Source organism: Ambystoma mexicanum, chromosome 14, assembly GCF_040938575.1.
Source record: "Ambystoma mexicanum isolate Mex_15411 chromosome 14, UKY_AmexF1_1, whole genome shotgun sequence".
Taxonomy (NCBI): domain Eukaryota; kingdom Metazoa; phylum Chordata; class Amphibia; order Caudata; family Ambystomatidae; genus Ambystoma; species Ambystoma mexicanum.
In genome coordinates this window covers 170,315,938-170,335,602 of record NC_090940.1, presented here as the reverse complement: position 1 = coordinate 170,335,602, position 19,665 = coordinate 170,315,938, and the positions used below count along the sequence as shown (strand labels likewise).

Below are 19,665 nucleotides of genomic sequence, written 5' to 3'. Positions count from 1 at the left end.
TTAGCACATTTCAAAAACATTGCAAATTGTAACTCCTATATGCCCCCGGAGTATCATGTGACACTAGGGTAATAATGAGAGAACATTTAGCTAGCTAAAGTGCAGAATCTAACACGGATGCATGCATGCAATTTACAGGGTTCCCCTTAAAATGGTTTTGATCAAACGCAGCATTAGTAAAATATAGGATCTTCAGAGAGCGTGGGATGTGTTTGCTTACATTCTTACTGTGAGTGGAATTGTTCCTGCTAAGACTTTCCAGCTCAACTTCACTAACCCACCTACATCTGCCTCTTGGCTGTACCAAAGCCTTGTCTAGGGAGGATAGCTCAGGGGCAACGTGCTCGGCTTTGGAAGCAAGATGATGCAGAGCAACACAGGTTCCACCCCCGGGTCCGCGCTTAGAAAACCTCGGGGGATTAAGCGCATTATAAATAATCAATTACAATTAGGGACCCCGAACAAGCTCTCCCAAAGCCTTCTCTAGGGTCCCCAAAAGAGGAAGCGCAATCATCCAGAGCACCCATGCGATCCGCCCTAAATCTGCCTGGCATGGACAGTTCTGCCATGCTCCTCGACCCTATCAAAACACAGGAGACGGTTGTTCTGCTGCTGGTCATGCTTGTCATGCTGGTCATGCTTGTCATGCTTGTCGTGATGGTCAAGGCATATATAAAATGAAGGAAGCAAAAGGAATGCTTCTACGTTGTTTGATCGAATTGCTTTTTACGTTATTTTCTTTTATAATAAGGGTTCCCCCAAACTCTCCCTGCACCCCTTCCATTCATCCCATAACCTTCCCACCGCACCCCAAGTATGCAATATAAATCACTTTCCTGCAAAGTAAATGCACAAAGTGAATTATATGACAAGACTGGAGGCGAGCATTATGCTTCAACTTCCATTTATTACTCTTTAGCAGTTTCAACAAAACACACAATAAAACTCTGCAAAGTGTCCATAACAAACTTTTATTTTCTGAAACTACAACTCCCAAGGTCTCTGTAGTCCAGACTAGCACAGCCAGCTATGATGCTCTTCAGCAAGTTAAGTGTCTTTTTTATCACCTCTCCGTGTTAGACATTAAGTTATTAGATTATAGATGTTTAGGAGGAGATTGAGAATAAGATAGTTATGAGGAAAGCAGAACTGCATAGTTCTACGTCTTGTGACTGTGTTTTATTAGCAATTTCGGATAGTATATACGTCGCGCGTAGGAGTGCTGAGTAGACGCACTAATGTTGTAGTAGGGTGCGTGAGAGTCAGTTCTGCCGAGTTTCACATGTGAGTAAGGCGGACCGCGAAGTGAGTGGCCCCGTGCAGTATGTCCGGCATGCTAGGGGCTTTGCTCAGCTTCGCGGAGACAATCAGTCCGCTCGCACTCCCCGATGGGCGAGGTGAGGAGAGCGGTAGGAGTGCTCCGGCACCCCCCCTTGGGTAGGCAGAGCTGGAGCCCGGAGTACGCGTCGCATTCTCAGAGTGACTGCAGACGCTCCTGCCCCCACCCTCGGGTGGGCGGAGCCAGAGAGCAGCATGCGCATCCCATTTACAAGTGACTGCGGAACAATACGGACGTGGGCCCAGCAGTGATTCCAAGAGGCACATAGCCTAGATTAAATCAATAAATCAATATTTGCAGTGAAAACGTTGCGCGATGACACAGCGAGTGAACAGCTGTGGAGCAGGCAGGTCCTGCGCTGGGAGACTAATTACCTCCCCACAAGCAGGTCTTTCACCCTGCTGATGGACAGATAGCCACCGGCGAGTGGCAAAGTACACACTATCAGCCTATTGAAGGGGCAAACGACAATATCACAGTGTGGTGCTAGCCATAAAAAAAACAAAAAAAATAAATTATATATTCATAGTTAACATCAGATCAAGCGAAATGGGCATGCAAAGACATCTGCTTCAGGTATTTTGGCACACATCACGCTCTTCAAGATGTCAGAGTTTGAGTGGAGCGAGGAGGAACAGCCTCTGGATCTCGCTGCCAGCTTCAAGGAGGTGCTGGGGAATTCGCTGATCGATGCTGTGGTGCAGGGGGTGAGTCGCCTACAGGACAGGTTGGAGACGCTAGAAGCAATGCTTACCCAGCCCAAACAAAGCACCAAGGAGACTGGACACATGCCCACAGGACCCGCAGATTCAGGGTCAAAGGGAGTAACCAAGCCCGAAAGAGGAAAGCCTCTTGCGACCACCAGGGCACATCGGACGGGGTGAGAGAAAAGACCCCAGAGGTAGCTGACACATTCGTGAAGCTCAAGGAAGCTTACTTGCAACGTCAGGCGGTGCCATACCTCACAACCCCCACTCCAGGGGGAGATAACGCAGGAGAGGATGACCCAGGCTCGGGAGAGGATGACCCAGGCTCGTAAGAGGAGCCGGCAGAGAGAGACCTGTCCTCACAAGAGGGCAGGAGGTAGCGGAGTAGGAATGAGCAAAACCCAGTGGGGGAAAGAGAGCCCGCAAGGAGAAACATCTCGAGGAAGATCAGGAGGACATGTTTGACCCGGACAGTATCCGGAATCTGAGATCCTCAGACTGGCAGCCGTCCCCTAGGGTGGTGCAGAACATGACAATTAGATTGCGGAAGGCCCTCGACAAATAAGTGAGGCAACGCCTGCGCACATAATGCCCATGCCCAAACCTCACGGGGAAAGTAGCAGAAACCCCTGAGTTAGATCCTAAAATGCTGACCTTCGTGTCCAAGACCAGAAAAGACCATCGCAAAGGAATTGACAGGTCGTGGAGGAGTTGTCAAGAGAAAGTCTTGGATTTAGCGGGACCTCTTGTGAAGATAATGGATCTGGCGGAGAGGGCCAAAGATACAGGGGAAGAAGTGAACCCTGACGCGCTAGCAGGCTGGGAACAAAGGGCAGTCTGCCTGCTAGGCAACGCTAATGGTGCAATCGCCTCAGAGAGGAGGAGTGGAATGCTGCTCAACAACGACCAAAATTGAGCGACTTTGCATCATATGAAGCCGGAGAAGCAGCACAGGGCCTCCTCTTCGGAGAGACTTTTGGGAAAGAAATGGGCCAATTAATCGGCATTTACACTTCTCTAAAAAATGCACGGGCCTCCATGTCGAAGATTTTTTCGAACAGGGTTTTTGCTGGGACCGGCCGCTTCAGGGGTTGTGCGGCTGGTCAAAATCAGGGAGGAAGAAGACCCCCCCACCCCCAATCCCAGGGCTCAATACTGGGAAAACAAACAGCAAGATACTTTCTTCCAGGCCGGAGGAAGTTTCCCTAGAGGATGCAGAGGCAGAGGAACTGGCGGTGGCCAAGGTTTTACACCAGGTGAGAGTGACAGATTATCCTCCGGTAAGGGGAGGACACATGTTTTGGGAAAATTGGTGCGCACTTTGCAGCGATGCTTGGATATTGCAAACCGTAGAGGTCTGCGGCCAGAGTTCATAGAACCGCCAGTGCAGCTAGGCTGGCCACACCAGCAGAGATTAGCACGTGCTTAGCAAGAATGTCTAGATCAAGAATTGTCCCAGCTAGCACAGAAAGATGCCATAGAGAGGTGCACAGCACCCCCCAGATTTGTGAGCAATATATGTTTCTAGTGCACAGGAAAGAGAAGGTCAGGCCAGTCCTAAATCTGAAAGAATTGAACGGGTGGATTGTGTACGTCATTTCAAGATGGAGGGTTTCCACCAGCTCAGAGATTCCCTGAGACAGGGAGACTGGTTGATGAGGCTGGACTTGTAATCCTCCTGCACTGGGACTGTCAGGTAGGCATCTTTCAAGACGTTTCTAGCTTTTTGCTAGAACGGACAGCTTTGGCAATTCTAGACAATGCCCTTCGGGCTTGCGTCAACGCCCTGGGCTTTCACCAAGTTGATGAAGCCAGTAGTGTAAGCAATTCGAGAGAAAGGCATCAGATTGATAATATACCTAGATGATCTGTTACTCCTAGCGGTGGACCGACACACACTAGTATACCAGACGAATTTGGTGCAGGAGCTACTTTTGTCTTTGGGTTTTCTAGTGAACGTGGAGAAGTCAGACACCACGCCAGCACAGATGCTAGATTTCCTGGGATTCGTCCTAGACACCACAAAAGCTACATTAGAGCTTCCAGCCCGAAAGATAAGGGATATCAAAAGGGAGAACAGAGTCTGCTTAAGCAAGCACTGGATTTCGCTCAGGGTTCTAGCAAGGATCGTGGGGTTATTAGCAGCCTCCAACCAGGCCATATTTCTAGGCCCTCTACACTATCGAGCACTGCAGAGACTAAAGATAAAACATTTGCAACAAGGTTTGAAATATCAGCGAGTTCCATTAGATCAAGAGTCCATCGCAGAGCTGGAATGGTGGTTAAAGAATATGGACGCTGGGAATGGGCGTGCCACCTTTGGAGACCGGCTAGACCTGATAATAGAATCAGATGCCAGCCGCATAGGCTGGAGAGTGCGATGCAGACATTTGGAAACAGGGGGGAAATGGAGCAAAGAGGAGCTTCGCTTGCACATAAACTGCCTAGAGCTTCTGGCAGGATCATTTGCAATAAAAGCATTCACGAGAGGGAAGGTGAAGTCGTGCATCCTGATGAAGATAGACAATATCTCAGCATTACGCTACATAAATCACCTAGGAGGAACAAAGTCAAAATTGCTAGCGGAACTAGCGAAGGACCTTTGGCACTTCTGCCTCCAGTCAGGAACATCAGTGACAATGGAGTGACTTCCCAGAGCGCTGACTGTAGTAGACGACTGGAACTCCCGCTACCTGACGGACTCCAGAGACTGGATTCAGCAGTATTTCAGATGCTGAATACGAGATGGGGTCCAGTTCACATGGACCTCTTTGCATCCCGGCTCAATGCCCAGACAGGCGAGTACTTCAGCTGGAGGTTAGACCCAGAAACTCAAGGGACGGATGCTTTCCTGCAAGAATGACCAGGCAGCCCGTACTACGCATTTCCTCCCTTTGTGATACTGAGCAGAGTTCTAGCGAAGTGTTGGAGGGAGAGAGCAGAATTGATTTTAGTAGCACCTCTGTGGAAGTCACAAGTGTGGTTCCAGACACTGATGGAGTTAGCAACAGATCTACCGAGGGTACTCCCCGAAGGAGACTGACTGCTCACGGACCCAGCTGGGTCGTGTCATCCTCTGAGAGTGAGAGGGACACTCCCGCTCGTCGCGTGCAGGATATCAGGAGACGCTGGGTGCTGCCAGCCATTTCGGTCCAGGCTGCACAACTTATTGTGGAGTCCTGGGCTCCATCCACTAGGAGGAGCTACAATGCGGCTTGGACCAAGCGGACAAACTGGTGTAAAGGGAGAAGTCTTCATCCCATTTCAGCCCCTGTAGTGGCTATATTAAATTTCTTAGCACAATTGTTGCAAGACAGGAAGAGCTTTTGGTACCATAGGTGTGTACAGATCTGCGATTTCGGCAGGGCACCTGCCGATTGAGGGAATCCCAGTGAGGGAACATCCAGCGGTAGTGAGGCTCATCAGAGGAGTGAGGTATAAGGTACCCCCAGAGCCAAGGTATAATACTGTTAGGGATGTGACAGTAGTACTGCGTTTATTAGAGAGCTGGCCAGTAGATAGATATCTGTCCTTGAAACAGTTGTCAGGTAAGATAGCAATGCTTTTATGCCTAATATCATGTAAGCGCGTATCTGATGTCAAGGCGTTGGGGATTAACAGAAGGTCTTTTGGCCTGGAAGGAGTGACTTTCTCAATAGTCAAGAGGACTAAGACAGGGACGACTACGGTTCATTATCCGTATTTCCCCAAGTAATACTAAATGGTGTGTAGCGAGATGCATTAAAGAGTATGAAAGTAGGACAGTAGAGTACAAGGCAGCTGGTACTACTCAATTGTTAATAGCGCGTAGAAAGCCGTTCCATGTGGTTACCACTGCCACTATTGTAAGGTGTGTCAAAGAGGTAATGCAAGCAGCAGGTATTGATTTGGGAGTGTATGGGACACATTCTGTAAGAGGTGTGATGGCTTTCAGAGCCTTTACAACGGGGGTATCATTGCGTGATATTATGTTAGCAGCTGATTGGGCTAGTGATCGCACATTTAAGGAGTTTTTATTTCAAACCATCTGAGAGTTTAGCTGGTACAGTGTTGGGAAAGCTTTGAACATGCATAATGCTCACCTCCAGTCTTGTCATAGAATAAAGATTACCCCTGCTAGCTGCACAGGGAGTATTAATTCTATCAAAGACTAGAAGGCGAGAATTAAATTCCCACCCTTTCATGTATTGTTTATAATGTGATATCAATGGACTACAACAGTACATGGACGGCACCCTAAATCTGTTTATTGTATGTCCTTAGGGGAAGAGCAGAAGAATAACAGAGCAGGGAGCGACAACAGCAGCACTGCAGTTGAGCAGCATCGCTCCAGTTGACAAGTTGTAAGTCTTCGCACTGTTGGTGGGACAAGGTTATAGAGTTCGAAGGACAGTTCAGAGCACGTAAAAGAGAGGCGCAGCCCAGGGACAGGATATGTGTCATAGCTGGGCTGTGCTAGTCTGGACTACAGAGACCTTGGGAGTTGTAGTTTCACAAAAGAAAAGTTTGTTATGGAAACTGTGTGTTTTGTTGAAACTGCTGAAGACTAATAAATGGAAGTTGAAGCATAATGCTCGCCTCCTAGTCTTTAATAGAATTAATACTCCCTGCACAACTAGCAGGGGTAATCTTCATTACCACGAAGCAATTCACTTCGATGAAACAACTGGACATTGAATGAACACAAAGGTCTGCATTAGGAGTTTGGCAGTAACACAGGTGGTAATTTAAATGCCACCTGCTTTTTCTGCCCACCAGATTATAAATCATGTGCTGTTCACCCACTATGGTATTCCTAGGAATATAACAAGTTGTAAACACCACATGATTCGAAATTGGAAATCCGCATTGGAGAATTTGCTGGGGGCGACCCCAACAGGGATTACAAATTAGGCATGTTAGATGCACCCCTTCTCACGCCTTATGCAATCCAAGGCTGGGAATAGCTAAAACTAGTAATTACAGGACAAAACAAATCTGCCAGCCCCATAATGAAACCAAGGGGTTCCGAAAATGTTTCCTCAGCCTCACAGGAGATTGAGTAGGACTGTCATTTTGAGGCACACCAGTATGCACTTTAGAATGGTCTGCAATCTTTGGCTTGCCATATGGTTTGTACTACATCTCCCCTCAAGCATAATGTGCATGGTCAATGATAAGGTATCATGGGAATTATAGTTCTGTATAGTATATGCTGGTTAGGGCTGATGGGAGCTGCAGTCCAAAACATCTGAAAAGCCAGAGGTTGCATATCTCTGATCTACAGAGTCGTGGGCTTGGAGACGACTTGCCACAGAAGCAGAGTTTCAAGTAGCAATATTACAGTCCTGGCAAGCTAACCGTACAAGAGTGAAAAAGGCATGTACCTCCAAGACGTTCAGCTTTATGATGCCGTCTCCATCCTTATCAAAAGCGTGGAAGGCCCCTGCAGGATGCAATAGACAAAGTATCAGTGGACAGCACTACTCAAGAAGTAGTAAACATTGTGTAGCATTTCCTCCAATGGCCGGCGCTACACAGGGCTGGATACATATGCTGCTGACGTCTGTGCTGGTGTTCACCTGTTCCACGTTCCAGTTATTAGGGTATTTACTGAGCGGGGAGCTAGCTTCTGGGATCACGTTACAAGTCATAGGTTGAAGGAGGAATGCAGAAAAAAAGTTCAAGCAAGGGTTTTTCCATCGAATTTTTTCCAACGAAAAAATGTGCATCGACTGCTCTTTTTGCATATTTTTGTGGGGTAAAAGGTTAATTTTGTTTGGGGTGTGTTTTTAAGGGTTAAAAACGGCGGGTTGGGAGGGGGACTCTCTCAAAATAAAATGCATTCGATGCTACTTAACTTTGATGGAAAAAATTTGATTGAAAACTTGTAACCGCGGAAGGACACAGCGAGCGAGGGAAGCAGATCTCAAGGGATCAATACAAGGGAGCTGTGAGATGACAACGGGGGAGGGGCAGGGCGGGCAATTTGGCTACAAGCAACCAGGGGAGGATGCTGAACACGTCTCAAATGCGCACTAGGAAAGAGATGATTGTGCAAAATAACGGGTGAAGCTGGCGGCCATATTGATCCTGTTCAAAGCTTTGCCGACTTACTGAACATTCCTTCCAGACGCACGAAGCAGCAGATGAAGCTGTCCAAGTCAATGTTCATGTGCTTATCCGCGTAGCGCATCGTAATGATGTCATACAGTTGATTGTTCAGGTGGAACCCTGAAAACAAAATACAGAAAGGCAGACATTAGGGGCAGTGTCCATGGATGCATGTCTTTACTTTGTCACATTTACTTCACCAGACACTTTGTCGTTGCAGGGAGAGATCCCCTGCACCTCCTTTTTTAAACCCCAATTCTTACCCCTGCTTATCCTCGACCCCAACACTAACCTTACGCTATGTTTAACCACCTACATTACCAGCTTCACAATGTGAAGATGCAGAAAAAGTAAAGGCATGGCAAAGTAGACAGGGGATATCGTGTCCATTAACAGATACCACTACTTCAGCCATTTTATCTAGCTCTTTTCTATGTTCACACATCCATCGATGCGCATGCCCATCAGTTGTAATGTCCAATGACTACAATGCGAAGAGAAGTCAGGGGGCGGGGCAAGACACCTACTGAGCTGAGAATGGTGCGGTGTGGCACAAAGCGCAACGCTTCAACAGGGAGGAGGCAGGTCAAGTTGACCAATCGCTGGGGAGAGGGTGAGGTATGAGTAGCAGCGGATCAGGAGTGGAATGAAAGGGCTACAACCATCAAGGAGCTTAGTGTGCAAAGGGTGGAGCAGGGCTACCAATGGGCCTAGAAGGAGGGGACCTGGTAGGATGGACAATGGTCCTTCCAGGGAGGAGTGAGGCAGGGCTGATGTGTCAAAAAAACCTAGTTGAAGGAGCAGGGAAGGGCTAATGAACATGAAAGGAATTTGCCAGGCAATGCCATAATGGTATCACCTAGCCATAAAATGCCATAATCTGGAAAATGGTATGATAACAATGCCTGGCATATGCCTCGCTAATACCTATGCAAAGCCCAAACTGCTGGCCTTGTTCTTGTTTTTTTTTTTTTTTTTAACAGGGTGTTACTGCAAGGAATTGATAAATGAAGTGTCCGAACTCACACTTTGAGTCAACATTTTTAGAACACTAGTCGTGCATTCACAGTTGCAATTAGGCTGTTAAATCTTATTAAAGTGCTTAGAAAGAACACTGCAGGCCACCATTTGGTGTTAATGTTTGCTACAGTGAGCTCAAACACATCCCAGGAGGAAGTGTTTTCGGCAGGAAGGGGCAGACTTTGGGTGGGAATGGTAATAGGTTTTGGCATTTCCATGGCAAATCAGTGACTGGGTGAATACCTAAACACCCACAAGCTGTGTGTCCCTCTTTGCAGACTGACAGGTAAGAGTATAACGCGGAGATGCAGAAGTAACCCCAGAATGTTCGCAGTATGGGGTCCCACTGGGGGCCTGTCTTTCCCTGTCCCTTTAACAACAAATTACGCGGACGACACAAAGTGCGCAATCCCCAATCCAGAGTAAATGTGGAGGACGTAAAGAAGGTTACTAAGGCATACAGGTTGATTCAGACATAGATGATCCAAAATGGCTTTGCACTTAATGATGAAAAAAACTGAGCTGGTGGTAGTCACCTCTCCGACTAGGATACACAAGGTAGATTTAGTGTACCAAACCTTTCTGCTGGCAGGATGCAAGATTACTATCCAACAGAAAGTGAAGACCTTGGGAGTATTTTTGGATCACACTCTAAATATGCAGGCTCAGGTTAATAGCTGCGTCTCTACTTCTGCATATCATATTAGACTCTTGTCCCAGATACTCTAATTTCTATCAGAAAAGAAAGTTGCGGCACAGTTGCCAGAACCATTATAAGTACCAAAATGGACTATTGCAGTGGTTTGTTACTTGGTATCGGGGGACTGTGCCAGGCTGCTGACAATTCAGAATAGTGCGGTCAGAGCAGTTGAAGGATTAAAGAGAAGCTGGAAGAAATCTTCACTGGCTTCCCATAGAAGCTAGAAGATCCTTCCGCCGACTGACCATTACACACAAATGTCCAGCAGGGAACAGCTCGACATACCAGACAAACTCTAAAGAGAACACCTCAGGTGAGATCCTTGAGATCTAATGACACCCGTCTATTGATGGCACCCAGGACCAGACTGACCGTGGTGGGCAAAAGTGCCTTTTTCCCAGCAGCACCCATGGAATGGACCTCGATTCCACCTGGTCTCAGGGGGATCGAGTCAAGAGAAATGTTCAAAAAGAAACTAAAGAACCACATTTTTAAGTAGTGCCCTTTGGCGAGTTACATACTTGGCATCTGAACAGGAGTCTCCTTTTTATGCTTCATGTATGTTTGCTGTTTTGTCTTTCTGTTCATTTTGCGCCCTTATGCCTCTGGGCCCCTGGTGCGTGTTACAAATTAAATAACATAACCTCTCCCTCCTACGCCAATGCAACTCCAATCCAATAGTTTTGGGTTCGCGGTGATGCTTAAGCACCACCTCAGAGCCAAAACTAAAAATGGTTCTACTGACTGATTGCAGTCAATGTAATTAACACATGGTGTGTGCCGAGTTGTTCACAAAATCAAAATTCGGATTTATTTGCAAATAGTAATTTAATAGAAAGATGAATGATAGTTTAAAGAAATTCTTTAAAATGCTAATAGAAAAAGTGGTGATTTAACACAAAAAAACTTGAAATTCGAAAAGGGTTGGAAGCTATGTCACCTTAACTCTGAGCACCCCCTGCGCCCCATAGGGGAACCGGGATGACTTCACAGATAGGGTATCAGGTAATAATATCGCCGTATATATGGTCGCCGTAAATAATATCGCCACGAAAATGTCGTGGCGATATTATTTGGGTGACCATATATATGGGGACGGGGCAACAAAAAAGATATTTTTGCATGGCGAGATTTTTGTGGCGACATTATTACATGGAACCACAGATAGGTGTGCTATAGTTTCCAGATGTTATCAAAGCGTATAACATGGAAAACTACCTGTCAAGGTAAACGGTTCTGTCTATTTCAAAACATATGAGACACATTTCTTTAGCATGCCCTGCACATGGTCCTATATAATGTAAGTGTGACCAGTGGCCCAGGGAGCGACTGAGGGCGTGAAGTGAGCACGGGACACATGCTCTCACAGAAGGTGGTCTGGTCGCGCTGGCGCCTGCACTTGGACACTGAAGAGCCGCCGATGCCAGGAGGACTTGGCTTTCTTTGGGCTCCCAAGGTGAACTTTATGGGAAGTGGTCTGTGCACTTGAATTCATGAAGGCAGAGGAGACTGCAAGGGGCCTGCACTTGGGAATTGTGTGCGTTTGTGTCAGTCTGTGGTTATTTACTGCGTGCATTTGTAAATGTGTAGGTATACTTGTAAGCTATCTGTGGATGGATGCATCTGCATGGTGCCTGTGTGTGATTTGTTGATTTGCATGTGCTGCTCACATAACTGTTCTGGACAGGTCAATGAAAAACCATCACAGGCTAACTTTGTACTCTACCTGTTTTGGTGCTTGTTTGGCGGCTGTGCCGGAAAGTCAGTATCACAAACAGTCAAATAGCCGGAAACTCTTTTTGTAATGAACTCATCAGTGATCAAGAAATTCACCAGCACAACACAGAGAAAGCATTCTTGCCAGGTGGCACAGAGGACAAACCCTAATGAGATATGGACTCCAACTTCAGCTGGCGGGTATCGTAACAGACCATTGGTGCATGGACTGCGGTGGTGCCAGGATTACCATCCAGGGTCATTCAGATGTGCACATTGTCTGGGGTCAGTATGAAGATGCTCCTGCCGCCTGGGCATTTCACCCCCTCCCTGGCCCACTGCAGGAGTCACCCAGGCACATTTGTAACATTACTGACATTAACAGGAGAGCATCACTCCATGTACACAGAAGCTGAGGAGGTCTTGTAGCACGCGGCTCTCTCAGGCAGGCTAGATCTTGATGCATTTTCTCTTTTAACATTTTTTTTAAATTACTTTTTTGTTTTTTTTATTTGTCTTTGGTTACTGAAAACCTTTTACAAAAAGAGACTTCCATTACAGTTTGCAATCAAGTAATAGAACTTTAAAAGAGAAGGAAAATAAAGGAGGGTGAACTATTTCTACTTCCAAACCTCTTTCTCTAGTCACCAGGCATAGCTCTCCAGTGCTATGCCTAGGGACCCAAATACATTTTTAAGCACTTCAAGGCTAAAAATATATATATATATTGATTTGCAGCCCTGCCTCGAGGAACAACAGCTTGACCCTCTGAGGGGCACTTGGCCCTTTTCACAGCCTGATCCTGCTAGGAGGGCAGCAGGCGGCAGACAGGAGCCATCGGCAGCTTACACAGAACGCATGCTTCTACTATTAGTTAAAGCCTGCGATCTGAGTAACCTAATTGGGTGCCTGGGTGCCTCCCCTGTTGCTATTGTCTGTTGGGGGTCAGTGATTAAAGTAACAGATGTGGTTTGGTGACAAATTAGTTAATTGTGCTGGTAATTCGCGCTATGCCTATAGTAGTTTGGGTGTTCAATGCTCCTTATTTGTCGTGTGTACTCTACATTAATCTTAAGAGTCATCAGATTGTCTTGCATTGGATTTCTTTTTTTTGCTACAGCTGACACGTGTTTCGACACTTGATCGTTTTCAAGGCAAGAGTCACTTGTGGTGTTCCCATTGTTGTGATTTGTCTCAGGACCTCATGGTCAGATTTCCATGTCCCAGTAGGATTGGTGAGTCAGGAGCGTGCTTGTGCACAACGATTAGATCCTTGTTAGCGGATCATTGTGCGCATGTGAACAAGCAGCGAGAGCGCTGCGAAACGCTTTGTACCGTGTTTCTTCTCTCTTTTTTAATTTATATGTCTTAAATAAAACTGGTTATTTGAAGGAATGAACGACTTGTCTGTTTGGTGATTGGATTCCAAGGAGTAACTTTCTGGCGTTCGACCTTCGTGTGTGCCATCCCCCTGGGAGAGACATTTGCGACTTTCCTCTTTTGGCCAATATAGTTATACATCTGCAGATATATTCACCACAGTCAAACTTGTAACCTGCAGATCTATTACGGCAAAAGCAAGATGCCTCCTGTATGTGTCTTTAGCACAATTATTTTATGCACTGCATATTCATCTGGCACTGTGTATGCAACATATCTATCCATGCTAGAAAAACATAGTGGCACACTAACTAGCACAGAAAATGGCAACATATCATGAGAGTTGCAATCTAAAACACCTGGAGAGGTGCAGGTTGCAGACGGCACCTCTAAAGAATAACCACAATTTCCACAAATGCTGCACCCAACCTTCCCCCTAGCGACTAAACAACAACTGTATCCCGGGATAATAAGCAGCACTGCTGTGCTCATCCGGAGCACATGCTTTTCCATGGCGAGCATCTGATTGTTGCCAGATGATGAAACATTTATGGCACTATTAGGCAGATGGAGTTTAATGGTGAATGTGACTCCCTCTGAGGGGAAAGTTACTTTTCTTCTACCTCCATAAACATCAGGAAATTCCAAGACCCAAGTAATTCAGGAGTGCAAAGAACACAAGGGGCCTCATCACAAGTTCAACGGTAACCCACCGGTTCTACCGGCGTGTTGCCGCCAAACTTGTAACACCATTCCGCCGCCTGATATCCTGGCGAGACCGGGACATTACCAGTCCTGGCAGCCCGGGATATCAGGCGGCGGGAAGTGTAAGTCCCCATTCCTGTGGAGTCCCATAGGACTCCAAGGGAATGGGGACATGAAAGCACCAGCACCATGGCTAATGGGGCTGGTGTTTCAGGTCAAACCTGCCGGGAACAACAGCCCCTGCAGGCATACTTGCAGTCTGGTGATCCAGAAAGGGTGCAGGTACGCTGATACGCCACCCTTATTTCCGGAACCGCCAGGCTTGGAAGGTCTTTTACTTCTACAAAGACATACTGGGCACGAGGTACAACAGCTATATATGTGCACTTGGCTTCTGAGTTGAGAGGAGACTTCCTGAAGCAGACCTCAGTTTAAAAAGATCTATTGGGTGGTTGCATGCACATACGCAGCGATTATGGTGCAGTCTGTGGCGTAGACGACAACCACATTCTCCTCTTGCAGCAGACGGGCTGTGACAGGTTTCTCTGTCAAACAAGACCCAAACTTGGAGGGCTACGGTCCCTGCACAGAACGATAGGAATTGAGTGCTACTCTACATATTTACTATAAAACCATGCTTTCTCCTTCCTTGGTACATAAGCTGTCTTCCACCAGCAACAGTTGCCCCTTAGCTGGCAGTTATCCACATTTCCCCTAGCTATTGCATCTTCACAGATGCCAAGGAAGCGCTTGCAATTGTGAATTGACCAAGAGTGGACCCCTAGTGGCTCATTGAGGGCTGCCCCAGTGTGCCTTTTTAGGTTTCCCCTTGAGGATCCAGTGGGTGCACATGTGCCTCGACAGATGTGATGATGCTACATCCTTCGGCATAGGCAACGTTGCTTCGGAGCCAGGTGCTGCAAAGACACTACCTCCAATGAGTACTGTGGATTGCTCTGTTTGTGATGTAATTGGATTTCACATCCTGGTGCTGTATGCTGGGCAAGGACGCCATTTCGGGGTCGCCAGTGGTGGCAGCTGCGATTCCTGAGGTCACACTTCCTGCCCCCCGAAAAAAGAAATAATAATAATTCTCTTTGGCTCTCTTTCTGGAGTGGCTGGCTTTCTTGTTCAGACCCCTTTAAAAAAACAGGGGGTTCTAGAAGTGTAACACTTTGAGCAGTCACCCTAAATAAGAAAGAATAGGAATAACAAATAATTTGTCTTTCTGAAATCCTATAAATAATTGCTAGACTCATTAATGGTTTATTTCAGGCACACTTCAGGGGTTGAGTCACTGATTTAGTCTGTTCTTAAACACCTCAAATTCACGATGCAGACAAAAACTTCTGATAAGCATTTAGAGTAGAATAAGCTATGTATTTTGCTTTTTGCAAATTGCAGTTATGCATGTTTTTTCTGCCGTTCTCCGTTACGATCATCAGAAGACATTTCATCTCAGTGTCCTCGGTCACTTGACATAATCCTTGTGCCTAAACTCTTGTGTACAGTGTACAAATGTTTCACAATAGCATATAAAGTGTCCCTTGATTTAATTGTGCCACAATTAATGCTTTGTTGTAATGTGTCTATCTTTCCTATCTCCCTGGCATGCTGTTCAGGATGTTTGTTTGCATGTATGAGGTAACAAGTGCCCAGAGTACAGGATGCCATGTGAGTGCGCTGCTTTCCATGCGCCACTCTAAATTCTTTAACAGTTATGAACGCTCCCAATGGTATGTATTTTGCAAACCCCTGAAGCCTGAAAAGTAGATCCATGCACGCTTGACATGTGCCCATCTTTGCACAGACCAGCAGATGAACTGACCTGCTGTTAAATCTCAGTTACCAGTTTAATGGTATCCAGTAAAAAGTATAATTTCCTTTCTGACTTTGAGAACTTTTAGAGACGTAATTGCTCATTTTACTATAGCTGGTAAGATACCTATAGCTAGTTATATAGCTCAGTGGATTGAGCACTCGCTGCTGCAATTTGTGTGATCTGCAGGTCGCAGGTTCAAATCCTGGGAAGGCCTACTTAGCCTTTCATCTGTCTGAGGTCGATAAATGAGTACCAACACAAGTTGGGTGATATTCTATGTATATTTGTTCTATTTAAAGCACGTAAGCATCGTTATCATTTGGCCTTGGACGTCTGCTTGCATTCACAGTAATTTGGTAATATTGGCCTATACACACTGATGTTAACAATACATATGGTGATCCATTCTTGTATGAAATGTATATCACATTACAGTGATATCATAACCATATTTTTCCTAGTGTACTTAGAAGCAATGCTATGTAATGGCACTTCCTGTTTTCTCAAGGGGTGAAAGGTTGTGTTCCATCACTTCCCATGACGTCACCTCGGCATGGGGTAAAATTACATCACTTCCTGTGATGTCAGAGGTCAAGGGTCACAATGCCATGTGATGCCACTTCCTGTTTTGTCAAGGGGTGAAATGTTGTGTTCCATCACTTCCCATGACGTCACTTCAGCATGGGTTCAAATGACATCACTTCCTGTGATGGCATCAGATGTCAAGGATCGTGTGATGTCACTTCCGCTACCCCAGGCATTTTGGTGAAATGACGTTTCTGATGTTGGGGCGACTAACACTTGCCAGTGCCTCTTTCTGGTGTACCTGATATTTCACTTACATGATCACATGATAGGCCCACTCAGAGACTGTCTTTAGCTGCTGCTTGAGGGGTGGGGGTGTGGCAGCTGTTGCCTCTACACCCCCCTTGCTTGTTACTGTACTTTCTTTATGAATACACTCCAGAGTGGTTTCATTTTCCAGAGGTAACGCAGTCCCTAACACCAACACTTACAGAGACAGTCCTTGTAGATTTTAAGTCGCAAGGTGCGGGATGTGTGCATATCTGTGGTTCTAATCATCTAGGATAGGTCAGGGGCACTTAATACATAACTCAGACATATAATGGAAGCACAAAACAGTAGAATGGGTCATGACCGCAAAACACACTGCACTCTTTCAGATTCCAATGTGTACTTTCTAAACACACAGGTAATAGCACTACTCTTTTTTTCCATAAGCAAAGTTAGGTTACCTGTTTCTAGGCTCCATTTATGAAGCAACTGTTAAATGATGTATAAAAAAAAACTTCAACCAGACATGGGCCTCATTCCGAGTGTGGCGGTCCGGAAGCAAGAGTGGTGGTAAACTCACTGGCACCCTTGTTTCCAGACCGCCACACTACAAGTCTGCCTGCAGGGGCCGTAGAACTTGGCAGGTCTGACCCTGCCGGGCGCTTGGGCCCACGGTAGGCAGAGTCGTCACGGAAGCACCAACACTGTGCTTCCATCTCCCCACTCCCAAGGAGTCCTATGGGACTCCACAGGAATGGGGAGTTACCGAAGCTGCCGCCTGACTTCCTGAGGCTTGTAATGTCCTGGTGGCACCGGGAAGCCAGGCAGCAGATTCAGTGTTTCTAGGTCAGCGGCAACCCACCGGTGGCACCGGCGTGCTACCGCCAACCTCGGAATGAGGCTCATGGCAGAGAAAAGCAGAAATGAGGGAGTTGCAAGGAAACAGCTGGACCACACAAAATATTGCCTTGGGGTGAAAGCATATTGCATGGAGGATGCATGGAAGAGACTAGGAGAGAAGGGATACATACACACAAGGTGGGGAAAGGAATAACAGAGAAAAGCGTGTGGGCAAAAAATTCATGAGCAGGGTGGTTATAAGGATTAGAAGACAGCAGAATGAGGAAAAACACTGGGAAACAGGAGAAATAGCCATATTGTTATTGTTATTGTTATTTTGCACTTATATAGCGCCTTATATACCATTGGTATGGTCTGAAGGCGCTGGTAGGTTGAACGCCCTTGGGAACCGAAGTTCAGATCAGTAGAGAGAGTAGGGAGAGTCAAAAGGTGCGTGTGAGCACCGGATATGTGTGCAGCTTGTGCGGTACACGTGTAATAGCTGCTTCTTATCGGTAGGTGTGGTGGTTGAGAGATCAGGAGAATGTGTTCGTTCTGGCAGGATTTATCCGGAACGGATGTGGCTGCGTTAGGCCTGAGGAAAACGCCTGGCTGGGGGTGTGGGACCAGCAGTGTTTACATAGAATGATGTGTAGTAAGCGGTGGATGTTCGTATGAGAACAGTTATACCGAATGGTGTCATAGTATCTCTGTGTTCTAGTTGAGTGGTGATGTAAGGAGAGAGTAAGCGTGGGGTGTGGTGTGATGGGTTATATGCTCTTTCAGTGTGCAACTTCTAAATGCAATTTTCCCAGAGAGGGAACTGGGCGAACTTCTAAGTACAATTTTCCATACAGAGTCTTGGTTTTAGGGAAAGAGCCAGGTTTTCAGAAGTTTGCGGAAAGCTGTTAGCTCCTCGGTTAGCCTGATGTGGGGTGGGAGAGAGTTCCACAGGGTTGGGGCTAGGGCTGAGAATGATGCTCCGCCTAACCTGACTGAGTTTGTCTTAGGAATTACTAGGAGGCCGGCTGTGCTTGATCTGAGGGTGCGAGTGGGGTGATAAGCTATTAGTTTTTCTTGAAGATATTGTGGGCCAGTTTTATGTACTGCTCGATGGGTGAGGCATAGGGTTTTGAATGCTACCCTACGGGCTACTGGAAGCCAGTGGAGTGTCTTGAGGGCTGGGGATACGTGGTCTCTTGGACCAAACGCAAGTAGCACTTTGGCCGCCGCGTTTTGTGCTCTTTGAAGTTTGTTCATTTGGTGGGCATGGATTCCGAGGTATAGGGGGTTGCCGTAGTCCAGCCGTGAGATGACGATTGATTGTACCGCAGAGACTCTGTTAGGAAATGATAGATATGGAAAGATGCGCCTAAGGTTTTTAAGGTGGTAGTGGCAGGACTTTGAGACATTGTTGACTTGGCGCGAGAGTGTTAGGTCAGAGTCTAGGGTGCATCCAAGATTTTTCACTGTGTTGGAGGGTATCGGTGAGTTGCCCATGGCGGATGGCCAGGGCAGAGGGTGCGGGAGAAGATCTTGGTTGCCGCACACCATGATTTCTGTTTTGGAGGGGTTTAACAGGAGGTGGTTTTGGGTCATCCAGCGTTCAATGTTAAGGAGGCAGGATGCCAGGTCAGGTTGTGAGTTAGGATTCTGTTCAAGAATTTTAGAATCAGTTGTGTGTCATCGGCGTAGTTGTAACATAGGATGTTGTGTGCACGAATTATCGGTGGGAGGGTGGTCAGGTAGAGATTGAAGAGGAGGGCAGATAGACACGCTCCTTGTGGGACTCTTGTGTCAACTGGTCGGGCTTGGGAGGTAAAGTTGGAGAGTGTCGTTATTTGGTGCCTGTCCTTGAGGAATGAGGCTATCCATTTGAGGGCGGTTCCACGTATTCCTAGGGAGTGGAGGCGATCAAGGAGTATTGAGTGATTGATCGTGTCAAAGGCGGCTGATAGGTCGAGAAGAATTAGTGCGGCGCAACCCGCGGAGTCAGCAGTCATTTTAAGGTCGTCCCAGATAGAGGTTAGGGTGGTTTCAGTTCCGTGACAGGTTCTGAAGCCTGATTGGGCGGGGTCTAGGAGTTTGTTGGCTTCAACAAAGGCGTTAAGTTGAGAGTAGGCGGTTCGGTCAATGAGTTTGGCGAGGAACCTGGTGTTTGATATGGGGCGGTAGTTTTTGGGCTCGAGCGGGTCGAGCGAGGGTTTTTTGATCAGGGGTTTGACGTGCGCCAATTTGAATGCGTCTGGAAAGGTACCGGAGGAGAGGGAAGCATTTATGATAGATCTTGCGTGTTCTCCTGCACAGGTGGAGGCAAAGATTTCTTTAAGGGTAGTGGCAGGGCATGGGTCCAATGGTGATCCGGATGGTTTGCGGGCAGATAGGAGTTTGAGAAACTGTTCTGTTGTTAATGGACTGAAGGAGTCGAACGTTGGTTGCGTGGAGGTTGTAGCTGATGGGTTGGGTGGTAAGGGCTGAGGATTGTCTAGTGGCTGTAAGAGTGCTAGTTTGGAGGTTAGAGTATTTGTCCTTTCTATAGCAGTGGAGT

At 46.8% G+C, this 19,665-nt stretch overlaps 1 protein-coding gene across 2 annotated transcripts in view; it reads right to left on the bottom strand.

Moving 5' to 3' along the window:
* CAPN3 (calpain 3) overlaps positions 1-19,665 on the bottom strand; it is a 338,459-nt gene that overhangs the window by 5,909 nt on the left and 312,885 nt on the right. For both annotated transcript variants that reach the window (XM_069638824.1, XM_069638823.1), the window contains 2 exons: positions 8,143-8,259; positions 7,413-7,471 (listed from right to left, as the gene is read on the bottom strand). In XM_069638824.1, coding sequence (XP_069494925.1) covers positions 7,413-7,471; positions 8,143-8,259 — 176 coding nt within the window. The remainder of the gene's footprint in view (positions 1-7,412; positions 7,472-8,142; positions 8,260-19,665) is intronic.